The sequence below is a fragment of the Hippoglossus stenolepis genome, chromosome 8, assembly GCF_022539355.2.
Source record: "Hippoglossus stenolepis isolate QCI-W04-F060 chromosome 8, HSTE1.2, whole genome shotgun sequence".
Taxonomy (NCBI): domain Eukaryota; kingdom Metazoa; phylum Chordata; class Actinopteri; order Pleuronectiformes; family Pleuronectidae; genus Hippoglossus; species Hippoglossus stenolepis.
This window is the reverse complement of record NC_061490.1, coordinates 14,079,575-14,098,884: the sequence shown is the minus strand read 5'-3', so window position 1 is coordinate 14,098,884 and position 19,310 is coordinate 14,079,575. Positions and strand designations below refer to the sequence as shown.

Below are 19,310 nucleotides of genomic sequence, written 5' to 3'. Positions count from 1 at the left end.
AAAGACGTTCTGTTTCTGAGCATCAGATCCAACGCAGCTTCTCGGGTTGCAGTTGTGCCGAAGTTATTGGCCTGGGGTGACTAACGCACACGAAGATATAAGATCACACGGGCCTATACTCCAAGCACTTTGTGGCTCACTAACTTTTATCATCTCTATACGGGTTAAAATGTAAATTATGGCTCGTTTTATAATTGGCTTTATGTTCTTTAGATTGTACGTAGACAATGTAAACGTGAAATTATAGAAACTTTGAATTGTCCCATATAAACAATTTGTTCACTTTAATGTTTTGATGCAGCTCGTTGAATGTGCGTGCATGTGTGTGTGTGTGTGTGTGTGTGTGTGTGTGTGTGTGTGTTTCATTGTGAGTGCCAAGGCGTGCGCGCTGACATGGATCCAGCCAAAGCTAGACTTTGTTTTTACGCCAGACAATTATTCCATGAGTTTTGTTTTTTATCTTCCAAATATTCCTTCAAGAAATATTATTTATGGAATACAAGCTCAGCTTTGATGGGAATAGAAAACAACCGCAGCTCCCCCCATTGCGCACACACTGGAGATCATCACAGCAGATAATCTAATAGGCTTAATGAAAATGATCATCCATTGCAGCCAGACATGCTGCATGTTTGACGCCATATTAAATGGCAGTACATAAAGTGTAGCTCTGATTTCTAGACTCTTTGGCTCCAGACGTACAGGAAAATGGAGGCAGTCGACGTCTTTCAGGCTGAAACCATCTTTGGAGACATGCAGGCTGACCTAAATCTGTTAGGCCTTTTTAACTCTTAACCATATTGTCCTAAGGAAGTATACTGGCGTGTCTCTGAGTTTAATTATTTTTTTAAATATTGCAGAGGTCAGGCTAACGTTTTTTATAATTGCTCTTTGTTTATTTATATGAAGGAAACCACCTAAGCTTTTTTATCCGTTTGAACTCTCTTACAAGGCGATCTTGTACAAAATAATCCATACCAGATTATTCAAGTGTTTATTTCAAATTAAGATAAAATTGTACCAAATGCTACATTTAGGTTATATTTGATAACTTTTGAATATTTGACACAATAATTAGCCAATTATTTATTTGTATTTATGTTTTGTGTCAGAAACACGATTACTACTTTTTCTATTTTTTCTTTCGCTTTACCAGCAACTCAGATGTGAAGGACTGTTGTCTCAGAAATTAAGTAAAAAGACTAACTATATAAAGAGAGAAGTTTTAAAAATAACATCTTTAATCTCTTTTTTGTATTATTTATTTTTTCTTTCCCAAAAAAATACTGCATTTTAAAATGTGCAATTAAAGCAGACGCCAAGCGTTTTATTCGTGCGTAAACAGATTATTTGTTATTAAACTGATTGGAGAGAATGGGGACTATGTTAGTATGTCTTGGAATAAGTGTGTGTGTGTGTGTGTGTGTGTGTGTGTGTGTGTGTGTGTGTGTGTGTGTGTGTGTGTGTGTGTGTGTTTCTGTTCTATTTGTTTGTGCCTGTGTTGTGTGGGTGATTGTGTTTATGTTGTGTATGTGTGTGTCTGGATTGTGCGTGAATACTATCAGAAACTATTTCTTATAGTTCTCTTACGCGTTAATAGCGAGATAATGTAGGTTCCTTTTTCTGCACAGAGTAATTCTTTGGTGAGCATGGAGGAAAGAAAAATGTAGCTCCAGGGCTTTGTTCCGCTGAGGCGCTCGCTCCAGTGTGCCTGCGTGTCACCTTCATAAATGCTCAACACAGCCTTTGCAGTTAAAAAAAAGTGACTGGACTTAGCCATGGAATGTGCACCCACAGTACTCACACCACCACCATCTGAAGCTGGACGAGCTCAGATGGAATTCTTGCAATGTGGCGAGACGAAACAACATGTGTACACTGCAACTGCACAGCCAAATAATAATAATCATCAGAGCAGCACGAGAAAGGGTTGAGAGTCCTTCGACCTTTTTTTGGGTCTTTGACGCAGACAGAGCTTTTCAGAGGCTCCTCCAGAACCCTTCATTTTTACAGTGCTGTAAAACTGGCCATAAAGCTATGCATTGTACATAATTGTTAGGGACAGCTTTCAGCAACTGAGTTGTCAAACAGAGGCTGATGTTAAATTTAGATAAAGGCAATTCTGGGCTCCACAGGCGCTGATTGAGGCTCAAAATGGGAGATTCTGAGGAGATTTAGAGATTTTTACCCTAAAAGCCCTCGGATGCGCCACTTTCCCACCACACTTTTCTCTTTACTTAGACTAAAACAAAATATATGGCACAGTGGAGCAGCCCGGTCGGACTGGGAGGAGTCTGTGCTCGCCTGGTGTTTTAATTGGCTGCAGGCTACAGTGAGAAGCGTGAGTATCAGTAATTATTCAGCAATGTTTTGCACAAGAAATGTCAGCCAGAAAGGGCTATCTTCATCCTCCGTCAAATTATACCACAACGATGACATGCCCCAACAACCAAGCTGGAAATTCGTTTTTCGTGGACTCCTTAATCAACGTGAGAACCGACAGCGGTTCGTATTACCAGAGTAACGGCGTGTATCTGCCACCGGCGTCGGAATATTCATATGGACTCTCCGGTGCGGGCTCTTGTTTCCCGGGGATCGGTAAGCGCAACGAGCCGAGCACCCAGAGCGTGATCCCCGCTTCTGCTCCGTATGTTCAGGGGATGGAAACGTGGCTGGAGACGTCGAGATCCTGCCGGGTGGATCAACCCAGCGGCCAGCACATGGCTCAGTGTTCCTTCTCCCCGACGATAAAAGAGGAGGGCGCATATTGTCTTTACGAGTCTGACAAATGTCCAAAAGGAGCGACAGTAGATGACATATCCTACTCCTCCGCATCATGCCCGGTCACCGGCAGCACCGTGCCGGTCCCCGGCTACTTCCGCCTGTCCCAGACATACACGTCCTCCAGGCTTTACCATGACGTCCAGCCAAGCATGAATCACTTTACCCTGCAGCGACCTGCCCGCTTGGACAGCCAGTCCTCCCTTCCGCCGGCTGCGCCCGCGGAGCCCGAGCGGAGGGAGAGCCACGAGGAGGCGCCTGTCCCTGCGCCCTGCGCCCCGGCCAGAGAGGAGGACAGCCGCCTCTCCTCGGAGGGCTCATCCTCCCCCGAGCCCGCAGAGCCGTGCAGTGTGGAGTGTCCAGAAAAGACCGTCAAAGGTTAAGACTCGACAAAGCCTACATTCAAAATAAATACAATTAAAGGGCATGCACATGTGATTTTTACGCGTCAAATTGGACAAATTTCTAACCACAAATGAATGCGTGAGAATAAGTTGAAGTTTTCTTACCCAGGTTAAATATTTAGGTCAACTAGTCAGCCACTCACAGGTGTGTGTTAACCCGGGATATTTACTGGTTTATTGGGCATGAGGCGAAATTGAACATGACTGAACCAATCAGAGCTGAGGATCAGAGCAATTGCTGTTTTTTAAGATTACTTAAATCTGTGCTGTGACCTTTTGCATCATAATTCATCCAGGCCGTACAGATTTATTTTTAACAAGTACGTTTTGATAACTATAAAGCACACTAATAATTATTATTGTTATTGTATCATCAGGTTTTAGTAATTATCTACTGTAGTTTAAGGCCAGTGTGCTGTGTTGCATCTGCCCTGCACAGCACTGATTTCCTTTTGTCCTCTCGTCAAAGACACAGGCCTCGCTATATTTCCTGCAGACTGCTTTATGTCATAATGAAGATGCAGTTGGCTACAGGCTGCTGTGGTTAAGGCTGTTAAACGGTAGCAAATAGCAGTGTCTGGTAAAGTGCTGAGTTGCATTTATGAGGCTATCCACAGAGCTCTCTGGTTGTGCGTAAAATCGTAGTAGAAATGAGTCATTACGCGCCCATCTAATCTATGGTTGTGTGGTAGGTGCCAGGTCACAAAGTAGGTTTTGCCCAGCCAACATATACCCAATGGTTTGAGACCAGTGTTTAATCAACTCTACAAATTTAGATTGGATTGGATTTTAAATGTTTCTCGTCGGTATTTTTTGTTCGAGGTCCCTTCAGTTAAAATGGTTGTTTCACACCTGTTGCCTTAATACTTCTAACGTGTAATTCCCACTGTCATTGTAGGAGATGCGAAAGTGGAAACTACGGCTAATTGGCTCACAGCGAAGAGTGGCCGAAAGAAGCGCTGCCCCTACACCAAGCACCAGACTCTGGAGCTGGAGAAGGAGTTTCTCTTCAACATGTACTTGACTCGGGAGCGTCGCCTGGAGATCAGCCGCGGTGTGCACCTCACTGACAGGCAAGTCAAAATCTGGTTCCAAAACAGGAGGATGAAACTGAAAAAAATGAGCCGGGAGAATAGGATCCGAGAGCTCTCCAGCAACTTCAGTTTCTCATGAGACGGTCTGCGTCTCCGGCGCCCTCCTGCATCCATGGCAAGGGCGCCTGTGCAGCTCCCCCAACCCAACACCCACCACCCACCCAACTGTGAGAATGTCCATGGAGAAAATAGGACCCTATGCTAACTTATTGATTGTTGTTCTTTGGAAATTGTTATTTTCACGTCTGTTAAAAGTTTTTTTGTCGTGGTTATATGTATTTATAAATGGCTACATTTGTAACGTTGATCCATTGTGTTGAAAAAAAAAAAACTGTTCAGAATGTGACCACAATGTTTCAGAGCTGCAGGCTTGTACATATTGTATATTCAACTTGAGTGAATCATTGGAATTTGCATGCTGGACTAGTCCCTTGGGACACTTGTGTTACAGATACGTGTAGGCCCTTTTGTGTGACAGCTGGAGAACCCAAGAGGTTGGATGAATATTTGCACATTTTGCTGGTCAAATTAATAAAAACCATCCCTGAAATTGTAGACTTTTTTATTTCATTCAAAGCGAGAGAGAGAGAGAGAGAGAGAGAGAGAGAGAGAGGGAAGGGGGGGAGCTGCGCGCTGTTTACACTTTAAAGTTGGCACATGTACAGTGCGTGGTGCTGATGGTGCCTTTGTGTGTTGGGCTGTCAGCTGCGTCCACACTAAACACTACCACAGCAGCTGAGCGAGTTGTTCTCCATAGTTAGGCCTGTGATAGATGTCCGTGCACACTTTCGTCCTTAACATCAGATTTAAATGTGAACCCCGTAAGAGGGAGGAATCGTTTCTTCTCATTGTTTTAAAATCTATTTCAAATTTAAAGTAAAGGTGCCATTTTCCAAAACAAAGACAAACACAAATTTAACTTTTTAATGACACATTGCAATGTTACATTGACAACAAAAGTCTAAAACGACGCAAACCAGTGTCGTGGTGCACGATGTTAGACTCTGTGGGTTCCTTCTCTAATCTTAGCATTTGTTTGATTATTGTCTTTTTGCGCTTTTACAGGTTTCCAAATATGTAGCCAGATTTTAAACCAAGAAACTACAGTTTTCACACTAAAACACGTTGCTAAAACACGGTGTGGCGGATTTTTGCAGAAGAGGAGAGCGGACTGTTGAGTGGTTTAGGTAGTCTCATGTTGTTGGGCTAAATTATTTCTCCCACAACACGAAACTGCCTTGATTACCTCAGTAAAACTCGTCGCCACACGAAAAACGCATCACTGTTAATCACTGGTTGCATTTCTATTTTTTTCTCTAGATCGTAATTTGGCACACACTCTGAAGCAAAATTGATTTTTCCAAAACAAGGTGCAATAATGGGTTTTATTGTTGTGCGTAAAATACTCGAGAGGATTTTATTTTAATGTGGCTCCTTTTCCCCCATTGTGTGCAACCTGTTATGTAGGATATGTATGTGTCTGGAAATGGTGAGATTCATCTTCAGAGATTCAAACTTGACTGTAATTTAAGATTATACGTCTCTTGAGGGATTTTGAGTGCGCGTCTGATTTTAGCAGCAGGGCGTAAAGATGCAGGCTGCAGGGAAATGAGGGGATTAAAGCCTGTATATGTCCAGCAGAGCAGGAAAGGACAGACAAGGCCTCGGTTATGATCATTGCAGTCTGCCAGTTGCCTCGCCGTAGAAAATGCCGGATGCGTCTGCTCACCCAGAGAAAGGACACAAAGGCCGAGCTTTATTGGTGATATTTAGCTTAGACAGCGAGGTTGTAACCTGAAGAAAAACAACCCAATTGCCCGTGATAAAGAGGACTGTTATATAGCACCCAAATAACCTCACCCCACTTTCCGTTTTAGATTGCCTTCAAAGTGGACCCGCAGCCCCGCAGACGCACCACTGCGCATCCTGGAAACTGAACTGACCCTTAATGTGTTTAGATCTTGTAAAGTCCAACGATCCTTTTAAACACATCTTCGTTTGTTCTCTCTTATTTAAAAAGATGTTGCACAAGCCAGCCACTGAAAAGCTGAAATTTCTTTCCAAAAAACCAGAGTTTTATAGTAGGAAGTCATAACATTATTATAGGTTCGAGCCTTTTTACTGTTATTATTTTGGAGAAAAAAATAATCCCATTAGGTTTTTATAGAAACACACATTTTTAAAGGAATAGCTTGTTTCACAAATGGGGACTTTCAAGTAGTGTTAGACACCCTAGAACAACTATGTTCGATTACAACAACATTACATCTCCTGACAAAAAAATCTAACGTTTATTGCTTATAAAACGAAATATTCCCCAATAAAGGCGCGGGGATTTGCTATTAAAATGTGGTGGGGAAAATGGTGGCCATTTAGTTGAGCAGCAGGCTGATTTATTATTTATTGTTCTGTCCCACGGTCACGTGTTTGGGGCGCCCTATCCAGTCTTGGGCAAGGTTCAACTTGCTGGACGCATTGAGCTCCAAGCTGGTGCAGGAACGCAGCACATTTTATCATGCAATGAATCTGTTTTTTGGAAAGATTGCAGGACTGTGACGCGTTAGCTTTTTTGCGTTTTGCTCTTTCTTTGCAATGTCGACGCTGGGCACGAGCTATTATGTTGACTCGCGTGTTCTTCCCGAGCACGAAGATATGGCACCGAGGTACTCATCAGCTGCAGGGGTGGAGCAGACGGTGCTCACCGAATATGGCGGACAGGAGTCTTGTCCTTTGCAGGCGAAATCTTCTATTTTCGGTGGATCTTGGAGTCCCATCCCGGCCCACCCTCCAAACACAGCCGCCCCGACCTACATACATCACCACTACACGAACGGGGACAGCGATGGCATGTTTACGCGCTCCTGGGCGATGGACCCGGTCTCCGCGTCCCTGTGTTTGACGGGATTACCGTCGGCGGCCATGCACTATGAGATAAAACCCGAGCCTCTGATTGGGAGCGCTGAATGTACAACTTTGGAGACGCACACACCTCTTTTGTCTGACATTGAAAACGGAGCGTCCCTTGCGGAGATTCCCTGCGAGACCACATCCACGTCTAAGCCCTGTGACGACAGCCCGTCAGCAGATGGGAAGAGGGAGCGAGATGCAAGTAAGCAATGCAGCGTTTTATTTATACTCTGGTCACTCTATGGAGAAATTTAGATGAATGGAAATGCTTGCACGTTTAGGGGGGTTGTCATGGACCACACCGATTTAGCTTTAAAAAAACAAAAACGTGCGTAAAAGCCTTTTATTGTTAATAACACAGTGCATAGTCTTACATGCATATTTGTCAAGGTGGTTTGCACACACCACTGCGTAATTACGCACACATTCCAAAAGGGTTAGGTAATGATTTTTTCATATCACTGTCATGAAATTGCTCAGCGCAGGGTGGAAATAAAACCGGAATGATTCCTTTACAAATTTATAACCTTGTCACGAGCAGCATGCCTAACCCCCCACTCTCTAGACTACACAGCCTTGTTTTATGAATGCTATCCTGACTGGGAGCATTTGGGGCCTAACTCTCTTCTCTCCTGGTTCTGACCACCCCCTTGTTTCCAGATAACCCGTCAGCCAACTGGCTTCACGCGAAGCCCACCAGAAAAAAGCGCTGTCCGTACACAAAGCACCAAATCCTCGAACTGGAAAAGGAGTTTCTGTTTAACATGTACCTCCCTCGGGACCGTAGGTACGAGATAGCCAGACTGCTGAATTTGACCGAGAGGCAAGTGAAAATCTGGTTTCAGAACCGCAGGATGAAGATGAAGAAGGACAACAAGGACCGACGGAGGGACATTTAACCCGGTTCTGAACTGATGGAGGATTACAGAGTCCGAGACAGAAAGAGGGGAAGGAGAGGGGGGAGGGTGGGGGTCGTCTGTCCTTAGTATTCCTGAGCTGTTACACATGTGGTTGTAAAGTTTTGTGTTGTTGCTTCTTTTCCCTTCTCTCTCTCCAGTGATCCAGTGTTTTCATGTGTGTGAGGGGACACAGTGTCTCGTATTGACTTTAGATGTTGTAATTTGCGCAGACATATACACACACACACACACACACACACACACACACACACACACACACACACACACACACACACACACACACACACATACACACATATAGTATAAAGTATAGTAGGCCTATTTGTTATCTGCATGGAATTATCCTCGACTTTGACCTGAATGTCTTCTACGCTACCTATGTTCATTGTTTAAGTTATTTTATTATGTTTTTGCCACTTTAGATGTTTTTTTTAAAAACCATTTGTGAAAACACTGTGCACACTTAAAAAATACCTCGTCGTTCTTAGTTTCATCCAAAAAATAAAGAGTAGTTTGTATAGCATGTGAGGAAATTATTATTTATTATAAGATTGCTGTTGATTCGAGTAGAATTAATACACATGGTATATTTCTAAGATAATTTAAGAAAAATCGAACCTAATATAAATGAATAAACTACAACTCATTTAATTCATTGTCTCCTTTCAACCTGAAAAATGAAAAAAAAACCTTCAGGGACAAGATTAGAAAAAATACTTGATTTACAAATGAATTAAATTGAGACAGAAAACAGTTTTATTAAAGAAAAAAAGATTAAAAAAAAAAAATTTAAGTACGTCTGCTGGTTTGTTGCTTTATGGCGGCAACAAACCAAATGAGCCACAAAAACTTCACAAGGCCTGTCCACACTTTTTTGTAGAATTTGGTTTCTCTCACAAACGCTTTTCTCAACTCTTCTGGTATAAAACTGCAATTCTAATAATAATATCTAGTAATAAAATCTAATGAAATAATAATAATTTCTACATTAAGATATTACATCCTGTGAGAATTATAAAGATAAAAAGTAAGAGCAACTATGAACAATCACTGGATCCTTTATCGAAGAAGAGAGTTCCTCAGAAAGTGACTGTGACAGTGAGGGGGAAAAAACACAGAGAGGCAGCCAAACACATTTTGGCCTGTGGGCTGTTTTGCACTCAGTTATCGCAGCATCGACATTAACAATGTTGTGTGTAGGACATGTTGATGTCCCCGCTGCAATAAACCACAATCTCAGCTACAGCTGTTTATAAGCTGCGAAAAGAGCGAAGCATGTAGAGGCTTCCTGGAGGCAGGAAAGCTGCGTTTCAGCCAGGGCAAAGAGTCAAATATGTAATAGTGCTGCAAGCTAGGCCTCGAGCTGCACACGCGCGCGCGCAAACCCACACAAACACAGACAGACAGACAGAGCGAGAGAGAGGAGGGGTGGGGGGTGGGGGGGGAGGGTCGATGGTGGATGGTATGTCCTAAAACGTCTAATTGCTTTACAACCGTCTACTAACAATTAGACTTGTCTCAGTGCAGAAAAGGCACATCCGTTTGTTGCTACACACACACACACACACACACACACCCACGCACGCACGCACGCACGCACGCACGCACGCACACACACACACACACACACACACACACACACACACACACACACACACAGGTCTTGGTTTTGCAGCTGGCAACAGCCTTTATTGAGGCATGCCATTCAAAGATATTTTACAACAAATATCAAGATGTAGTTTCTTGGTAACACACACACACACACACACACACACACACATACACACACACACACACACACACACACACACACACACAGGTCTTGGTTTTGCTGCTGACATGCCAACATGTCATTGAAAGATATTTTACAACAAATATCAAGATGTCATTTTCGTGGTAACAAAACACACACACACACACACACACACACACACACACACACACACACACACACACACACACACACACACACACACACACACACACACACACTGAAACAGCTTCCAAATAAAACCCACAACATGCATCAATTTATTACTAGAAAATGACACTACTAAATAAACACTAGTGTTTTTAATTTGAACTGGCCCCCCCCTCTGTCCTGCTGATGGTGTCAAAGCTCCGTGCAGAGCTCAGTGCTGCAGTGCGCCCTGACCACCAGCAGGTGGAGGCAGCGGCTCGTCTGAGGAGCAGCGTACTGAGTGATGCGTTCAAGGCACAAAAGGCCACTCCCCATTTATTACAGACCTGCGCCACTTGCGTCGTTTCCATCATGGAACATCTAATCCCACTAAGTGTTCTGGTTCGTTTTTATGGTCATTTAATTACGGCATGAATTGCTATCTAAAGATACTTATTTAATTAAAATGGAGGCTTCTTACTAACTTTCTTTTATTGTCCTTTGTGAGAATAGCACAAAAGTAGAGTATGAATTACTTTGTCTTATTTAGAGAAATGTCTGCGGCTGTCTTACATCACACGCTGCATGCATGCATGTTCCAATACTTTCTCACCCAAAAATCCAATATTAAAACCAATATAAATCAATTTATGAGCAACTATGTGAATACCCACGGCTGAGTCCACATGCCCCAGTCACTGTTGTTAAGGTGAACACGTTTGAAAGCATCGCCACATTTTATGAGCAGCTCAACAACCTCCCTTTACCAGGAATTAGACTGGACCTTACTGGGACCCTGTAGCTGAGGTGAACTTGAGTCCAAAGAGTGGGAGATACCTCAAACCTTCCCTCCCTTCCTGTTTCCCCCTCAATGCCCCCCTCACCTCACCCTCTTCTACCTCCCACACCCCTCAAAAGGTCACCCACATGCATCTCATTACCTCCTCTGAGGAATAAGAGATAACTGTGAGGATAAGTGAGGATTAACGGTTTAAAAACATGATAAAATACAGATGTTCTACCTTCTGAAACGTTTCTTCAGCCACTGGGAAACAGCGTTGTGCGTGGATGACATCCCAGTTTGACCCCTGTGAATGTTGGGATGGATCTCGTCTGTGCAAGCAGCAATGTGAGGAGCCGTGCCGAGGAAAAACAGAAAGTTTCTCGGCTGTTGCTCGCCATGACCTACCGTGACCCCTATACATCAAACCTCATGACATCTCTGGTGACAGAGGAGGCCGCGGGTGAACTGTGGAGGAGAAGTTCAGGGAAGTGAAGTCATGAGCACACAAGTTTGATTCCCTTATTCACGCACCGCTGATGCTGAAGCCCATAGAGTGAGGTGAGGCTGTGTGAGTTCAGCCCATAACACATCAGATCAAAGCTGTTTTCATCAGGAACACACATTTTTGAGTTTTATCAGCCAAATTTATCCTGAAATTCCTGCATTATTTTACTTCATCAAATTGGAAATGTGCTTCAAATCCTTCTTAAAAACCACTTTTACAGGCCTATACATGTTTGCCTTTACCCAGAAAGCAACTGGGCAAGGACACTTGAATCCAACAGGAAGTGGAGACTAGCTCATGAAAGCGGGCTCTGGAGGCAGGTGGTATAAAAGTAGAGCATGAAACTCGAGATTATTTTATTCATAAACATAATTTATTCATACCCAGAATTTCATCTTTTTGAATCCCTGAGGGGCAAAAAGCCGAATAATCATTGTAGTGCGTTTCTTTTCTTTTTATAATTTATCTGATATTTCCTATGAGCACAATGTCGACGTGCAAAGCAGTTTGATTTGTGGGCCCATAACGCGCCTGAAGTATCTGTCAAATCTTCCCATGAATCCTGGGGGCACAATAAATAAAACTGTGATATAAAAACCTGCTTTGTTTCCAGGACACACACACACACACACACACACACACACACACACACACACACACACACACACACACACACACACACACACACACACACACACACACACAGAAGCTTGTATGCACTCTTGTATTTCTTTCTTTCTTTAGTTTTTTCCCCCCACAGGCAGAATATGATGTGATTTATGACATAATGCAGCATTAATGACAGAGGCAACACGCCATAAACACGTTCAATCATTTCACCAAATACCACTACAAATATCAGCCTGCATACTCCCAGTCTATATTTTACATATGTCTAATAAAAGGTGTCATTTCCTATTTAAAGAAACCATATTTTGATGTTTTAGACACTGAAAAACAAAACAAAAAACCAGACGCACATGTGGAGAGGATTCAATTCTTTATTTTGTTTTAATCTGCATTCGCATCACACTTACCATGAATTTAAAATAATTCCTCAGCTCATTACAGACTCGGTTGAGTATTTATCTGGAAACCAGTTCATCGGTGGTCGCAGGTTTTGGCCTCCGTGCGTCTTGCCTCCCAGATGTCTCCTGTTGTTCCAGAACAGACGGGAAACGAGACACTGCTGCTGCAGCGCTCAGCTCGTCAGACACCGTCCTTTCGTCTGCGTTCGTTCGAAAGCAAGCAGCAAAATGTCGCTTTGTGTCTGTAGCGTAAGAAAAGATACATTTGAGAATTGTTGCAATAAGAAAATATGTCCAATCTTCAGCATGATGCAGGGTTTAGGTTCTCGAATCAAACACAGTGGAGGATTATTTAATTTGCTCTTTGTTCTCTTTGTATCATTGCTCCCTTACACCTGTGTCTATTGAAATAAACAACATTTACCTGCACTGCACCTGTTTATGTTAACTACAATTTATCTGCACATTTGAATGAGAATAAAAAGGTAAATAACGTGATAAGTTGGATCACAATTTGCAGAAATGACTAGAAATGCCTGAGACTTGGTTACACACGAAATAATCGCGATTAAACCCATAATACAAATATTAAATTAATCTGTAAACCCCCTTCATGATAGAATAAATTATATTATCTATATTTAAGATACATTACCCTATTATTTAGGCTAGATTGGCGCATTATATAATCATAGCATCTGCCTTGAGGACATCTGTACAAATAAAACTTGATATTGGTTATATGTGCATTAATAGTCATATCAAATATTGTAAGCACATGTTAAGGCAGGTTTGTGTTAGAAAAGGAACAGGCCATGGGAAAGACGTGGTCCTGCAGGGAATCTGAGAAAGGTACGAGCCTGAATGGGTTTTCTGCTGAATGCCAACACCCACTCACCTCAGCAAACAATTGATCCTATGTAAACGCTGCTCCGTTCGTTTCCTTTATACCCAAGTCCAATCCTCTCTTCTTTCTTTTCCTTGGCCAGGATAGTCCTTTTTGCAAACGAAAAAAATAAAAACACCAAGTGTCGTCTTCCGCTGGATTTCTGATTTATTATCGAGCGAGTGCGCAAAAGCAAAAAGAGAAAACCTTCGTGCGTAATGGGCCGCGCGTCTGATCCTCTCTGCTTCCTAAAGAAATCCCCACATTTCTAAATTGAAAACTTATCCTAAACACAGACCAACCTGGAGAGTGGTCGCTCTCTTCCTGGCCATATATGATCTAAAGGAGTGTTAGATGGTTTAAATGTGTTCTTAGGGCAGGGAGCTGTCAGACCTTTTGGCGAGAAAGATTGATCACGCGCCGGCTACCAGGGCTCTTTGTTTAGAGCCGGAGCAATAAACAGCCTTTCCTCTGCTTCACACTACAGTGGCAAATCATGTCCACTCCGCGCCGTGTTGTAACCAATAATACTGAGGTATATGGATGATGAATTAGGTCAATATTATCCCTATAGGTGAAATAAAATAAATGAAATGGGATGTGTAGCAGGGAGCTGTAAACTGTGAAATGATGACAAATGCCCGTGAAGTAACCAAGTGCTTTCATTCCATGTGCGCAAAATATTGCTTTCAGTATATCATAATAATAACACATGTTATTATATAGACTTAAATGGTAAAGTTACCAAAAATAACGTAATTTATTGGAGAGACAAGAGAGATAAGGGGGATAAAATCGGATGAATGTAAAATCGAAATCAAAATAATCTCCCCCTCTTCCTCTCTCCCCCTCTTTCTCTCCCCCCTCTTTCTCTCCCCCCATCTCCCTCCTGTGTGTTGGGGGAAGGGTGAGGGTGCACGACATGTTGTTTGGGTGTGTGCGCGCACGCAGCCCTCCTCGCCAGGCAAAGCAAACCTTCAACAAAAAAGTCTGAAGATTAACGCCTTGGCACTGACAACGACTGCGGGCGTCGCGGCTTTATGAGACACAAATGTGACTGCTGCAATGATTTGTGGAGTGCCAGGGCTAGAAATAAAGGGCCCGCGTGCACGTGCAAATGCGCGTGCCCGCTCGGCAAAAGTTCCACGGCCGCGCGTAAAGCAAGGGAAGGCACCACTTCTTGGGTGCTTTTTTTTCACGGGGGACACTAGTGAGCAAACTGACCCCCAGAAATGTGTAAATAAAGCGACCACCACCCCCGGAATGAGGCGTTACCCCTCCCAGTTTTTCGATCAATCACAGGGGACAGTGGCTTCTTTTGATAAAAACCCCAAATTGTCATTGGGCAGATGCAATCATGTGACAAGCAGCACGGTCTAATTCCAACCATGTCCCCATGAAAGCAATAGTTTATGTCATAGAGGTCTCCATATACCAGACTATATCCACTTTAGCAGTTTATGCTTATTTTTTTTTATTATTATTGTCATTATTTCTGCCACCCTCTGACTTCCAGCGGGTTCTCGGGACAAGGAGGAGGAGATGAATTACGAATTTGGGCGAGAAAGTGGTTTTATCAACAGCCAGCCGTCGCTCGCTGAGTGCCTGACATCTCTCACTAACCCTGTCGGTGATGCATTTCAAAGTTCATCAATCAAGAGCCCGGCGCTTTCACGATCGACACTGATTCCTCCTCCTCCCTTTGAGCACACCATCCCCGGCCTGAGCGCGGGCATCCACCCACGCCACAGCCGCGCAAAGCAGCCGGCTCTGGGAGGCTGCAGCCCGCTGCGCGCCGCATCCCTGCCCCCGGAGTACCCGTGGATGAAGGACAAGAAAAGCATCAAGAGGAACCAGACTGCTGCTGCTTCTTCTGCTTCTTCCTCTGCTTCTGCTGCTGCCACGACGACTGACTCCTCTCCACTCTACTTCTCACCCCAAGGCAAGACACGATGATTAATAACCCCCGAGTAAAAAGGCTCTCCTTGTCCGAGGATTCCCCCTCTTGCGAGGAGCTGCATCCCGCGGGCCCTGTGCAACGTGGGCGTCCCTTTTAGCCACTGTAGGATTTTGATTTAAGCATGCTTAATCTCATCAAGTAACGCACTGGCTTGTGATGCAGTGTAAGAGTGTTAATGCTTGACAGTAATGGAGAGTGATAGATTATTCTTACACGGGCCAGCAGCTGGCATGTTCATTAATCTTCCCCCTCCGTCCTGTCCTGTCCACGCAGACCCATCATATTCTGCCTGGGGACCATAAATCTTGCCCAGTGCCGGTGCTTGCTTGTGCACAAGTTTCACCCCCATATGAATGTGTTTTCCAGTTGTGTTGCTGTTTTGGTTTCTGAACACCAGCTATGTGATTTAAAAAAAAATAATAATATCATTTATTTTAGGTTCACCAGAGGTACCAGAGGTTGTTGTTGGCGGCGGTGGAGCATCCAGGAGGCTGAGGACTGCCTACACCAACACCCAACTCCTGGAGCTGGAGAAGGAGTTTCACTTCAACAAATACCTGTGCAGACCCAGGCGGGTGGAAATAGCGGCTCTGCTGGATTTAACGGAGAAGCAGGTGAAAGTGTGGTTTCAGAACCGGAGGATGAAGCACAAGAGGCAGACCCACTGCAAGGAGAACCGGGACAGTGAGGGGAAATACGCGTGCCCGATGGACGACGGGCCGGAGGAGGACGAGGAGTTCGAGCCGGCGGCGGAGAGCGTCGAAGGCGGGACGCTCCTGGAGAGGGAGAGGTATTTCCCACAGAATACCTTGACTTCACAACAGTGTCCGAACGGGAACAATGGAGACAGCCTGAGCCCGACAGCTACGCATTCGGGCAGCTATGACAAAAATCTGAAACATTTTCCAAACCCGGCGCCCACTGTTCCAACCTGCACGTCAACAATAGGCCCGGACAATGACTGTTCCCCGGGCCTGGACGTCTCTTTGCAGGATTTCCACGTTTTCTCATCCTCCTCCTCTTTCTCACCGAGTTTGTCAGATTCCACACAAAGTCCTCTGCACTTATCCTCCGAGACGTTTGACCTTTTCTCAGAAACTCTCACAACAATCGACCTGCAAAACTTGAGTTATTGAAATATTTGTCTTTTTAATTCTCATTCAGACACCATGTGTTCTGTCAGTGTTTCAGTTTAAGCCTCATGGGGGGAAATATTTAAAAAATCCCACCAATAAGGTAAGTTAAAGAAAAGAAACAAACAAACAGCAAAAGTACTATTTAGCTTTTATGGGCTGTTTATTCCACGAGGCTGTTATTATAGAGGACATTTCACATTTATTTTTATATGGATTCCCACTTTAACTGAGCAAAATATTTTCCTTGAAATAAAACCTTACATGGAGTGGAATCAGAAGCGCATTTGTCTTATTTCACAAGTTTGAGGATATTGTTAGTCTGTGCGTAAAACACGAACATGTGTGTTTTACGCACAAAGTGTGTTTTAGAAGAATATTAGCGGTTAAATTGAGTTAATAAAACCACAGGATATTTTCTAAATTAGGAACAAAAATAACATGAAGGTAGAATTCATTTTATCATTTCAAACTTTCCCAAAATAAACAGAAAAATATGCACTGAAAAAAAGCACTTTAAAACAAAAAAATACGTATATAACATTTGCAAGAAATGTCGTTGAGATTGCATTCCATTATTATTTACTTAAAATAGTATGAGAGATTTTTCTTTAATGTGACTGTGGAATAGCTTTTATCTGAGCCTATAATCTCTGGTGTTTTATCCGGACAGGGGTAAAAAAATAGGAGATTGGTCGTGTCTGCATGTTAAAGCCTAGAAAAAAAGAAAATTTGCGGTGAGAATTGACTGTTGTGAGTACCAGGCCAAAAGCTACGACTTTTCTCGGCTCTCAAATTAAATTTTATTGCCTATAAAACTCACAGCACTGAGGGTGCTTGTTTATAGCCTGATCCACGATGTAACACAAACGCTTTGAATAAAGAATTGCACCGTGCGACGTCATTCTGGTCCTCATTTATGATTTAAAGCTATTTATGTTTAATTAAAGAAGCCGAATTTTCTTTAATTCAAAATGGTTACATTTATATTTTAACTGCGTTTTGTTGCAAAAATAAATACACAGTTGGCAAATTCCACTCAAATAGGAGAACGTGTTTATTCTATTAATTGATAGTCAATTAAATATCAATTAGAACAAATATGTTAATCTGGATCAAACGCATTTCTTCCAATGCTCTCCTTCTCGTTTACTGCTGAAGGAATTATTCACAACGACCAGTTGAACCTTACGCACAATGCAACAGCTGTGGTTGGGTTATTTCTACATATATTGTTCAACTATTATTAAAGGTTTGAGGGGAATGTTTGATGAAAAGCTAAAACCACTAATGTATCCTGGAATCTCGAGCTTGATAATCAAACTGATCAATAATTCTGCAGGATACATGCAGAGCCTGTGTATTTCCTCTGCTCTCAGGACTGTGCGGTTGGGCTCAGAGCCTCACACAGCAATTTTTAAAAAGTGGAGTGAGCTGCCATCCCTACTGAGATGTGGTTTTAAGTGAAGCCTAATTGTGCACCAATTGAAAACAAGGGCTGAGTGGGCTAATTCCAGAAAACCCAAGAGGCAGAGGACCAGTCAGCTTTGGTTTGGTGCTGCAGCCACTGAGCCATGTTGTTTTTTTGAATATTCAGACCACACAGTGTCAGTGTGACAAACCATCACAAATCATCATCTTCTCTTATATGTTTATTATTTAAAAAACATTAAAAAAATAAAGTTTGACCACCTATTCGTTCACAGTCTCTCGTAGGCCATCACAGAATAAACGAGACATCTGCTGCATCCTATTTTCTACACACAGATTCTTCATGTCTTAACTGCATTATGAATTCAATTATGCTTTTTAAAAAAAATAATGTTTCAATGAGTATTTGATTGAGTTTGCTGGGCAACATGCAGCTCGGATTTCAACAAACTGATGTAGACTGTGATGAAAGTGGAAGGACCATTCACAGAGAGGAGTGTGTGAGACGACTGGCAAGTAGAGGAAGCTTTATGGGAAACTAGATCCAACTCTGTGCCAGTAGATCCCACCCTCTGTGCCTACACACACACACACACACACACACACACACACACACACACACACACACACACACACACACACACACACACACACACACACACACACACACACACACACACACACACACACACAGGGGTCGAAGGTCAAGCTGGCTCTCCTCTCCACTCCAAACTGGGAGGAACTACTGCCAGGTCAGGAGGGGGTCAGGTTTTGAATGACCACAGAGGGTTTGTGGCTCATAAAGAATGTGGCCGCTCGAGATGACTCTGAACAGGAAGTGATGTCACAGAACATAAAATATATGTCTATAAAAGTAGAAACGGAGGTTTAATTGCACCAAGAGGTACGATCAAACAACATTAAAGGGATAGTTCACTGAAAAATGAAAATTCACTCATCATCTACTCACCACTATGCCGATGGAGGGGTGGGTGATGTTTGAGTCCACAAAACACTTCTAGAGTCTCAGAAGTAAACTTAGTAGCAGCCGAATTCGGCACAATTGAAGTAAATGGTGACCAAGACTTCAGACGTAATAAAACAACAGCAAAAACACAACATGCCTCCATACTGCTCGTGTGGTGTCACCCAAGTGTCAGCAAGCCCCAACATTTAAATTTGACTCGAAACAAGTTTACAATGTAACTTGAGCCTAAAAGTCCACCTGAAGTGGCTAAGCTAGCTAGCTACACTCGGTGTGTCAGAAGGTCCGTGAATGCACCTTGTAGGAAGATATCAGCGGAAATTTGGGTTAAAAACAAAGTGTAACTGACGCCGTTTGAGTCGAATATAAATGCCGGGCTTGCTGACACTTGGATGACACTACACCAGCAGTATGGAGGCATGTTATGTTTTTTTCTGTTGTTTTATTACGTCTGAAGTCTCAGTATTAATTTGATTGCAAACATGCATCAGGTAAAAACACATTACTGCAGCATTTATATTTTGACATATTGCATGAAATATGTCTGGATCCCTTTCATCACACTTCTGATGGGGCGGCTGTGGCTGAGGGG

General features: G+C 43.1%; 3 protein-coding genes across 3 annotated transcripts; all 3 read left to right on the top strand.

Moving 5' to 3' along the window:
* Nucleotides 1-2,083: 2,083 nt before the first annotated feature.
* hoxa10b (homeobox A10b) lies at nucleotides 2,084-4,829 on the top strand. Its single transcript, XM_035162862.2, has 2 exons — nucleotides 2,084-3,159; nucleotides 4,084-4,829. The coding sequence occupies exons 1-2, from the start codon at nucleotides 2,382-2,384 to the stop codon at nucleotides 4,356-4,358; spliced, it is 1,053 nt and encodes a 350-aa protein (XP_035018753.1). The 5' UTR covers nucleotides 2,084-2,381; the 3' UTR covers nucleotides 4,359-4,829.
* A 1,883-nt stretch (nucleotides 4,830-6,712) lies between these two features.
* Nucleotides 6,713-8,626, top strand: hoxa9b (homeobox A9b). Its single transcript, XM_035162808.2, has 2 exons — nucleotides 6,713-7,388; nucleotides 7,847-8,626. Exons 1-2 carry the CDS (start codon nucleotides 6,872-6,874, stop codon nucleotides 8,083-8,085), a joined length of 756 nt encoding a protein of 251 aa, XP_035018699.1. The 5' UTR covers nucleotides 6,713-6,871; the 3' UTR covers nucleotides 8,086-8,626.
* A 6,019-nt stretch (nucleotides 8,627-14,645) lies between these two features.
* hoxa2b (homeobox A2b) lies at nucleotides 14,646-16,577 on the top strand. The gene is made up of 2 exons (XM_035163890.2): nucleotides 14,646-15,151; nucleotides 15,608-16,577. The coding sequence occupies exons 1-2, from the start codon at nucleotides 14,752-14,754 to the stop codon at nucleotides 16,303-16,305; spliced, it is 1,098 nt and encodes a 365-aa protein (XP_035019781.2). The 5' UTR covers nucleotides 14,646-14,751; the 3' UTR covers nucleotides 16,306-16,577.
* Nucleotides 16,578-19,310: the final 2,733 nt, after the last annotated feature.

Bases quoted from the DNA above. Each gene is read 5' to 3' on its own strand.
- hoxa10b (XM_035162862.2), top strand. From the start codon at position 2,382: ATGTCAGCCAGAAAGGGCTATCTTCATCCTCCGTCAAATTATACCACA. The intron at 3,160-4,083 runs GTTAAGACTCGA...CTGTCATTGTAG, and splicing joins TCCAGAAAAGACCGTCAAAG to GAGATGCGAAAGTGGAAACT.
- hoxa9b (XM_035162808.2), top strand. From the start codon at position 6,872: ATGTCGACGCTGGGCACGAGCTATTATGTTGACTCGCGTGTTCTTCCC. The intron at 7,389-7,846 runs GTAAGCAATGCA...CCTTGTTTCCAG, and splicing joins GAAGAGGGAGCGAGATGCAA to ATAACCCGTCAGCCAACTGG.
- hoxa2b (XM_035163890.2), top strand. From the start codon at position 14,752: ATGAATTACGAATTTGGGCGAGAAAGTGGTTTTATCAACAGCCAGCCG. The intron at 15,152-15,607 runs GCAAGACACGAT...CATTTATTTTAG, and splicing joins ACTCTACTTCTCACCCCAAG to GTTCACCAGAGGTACCAGAG.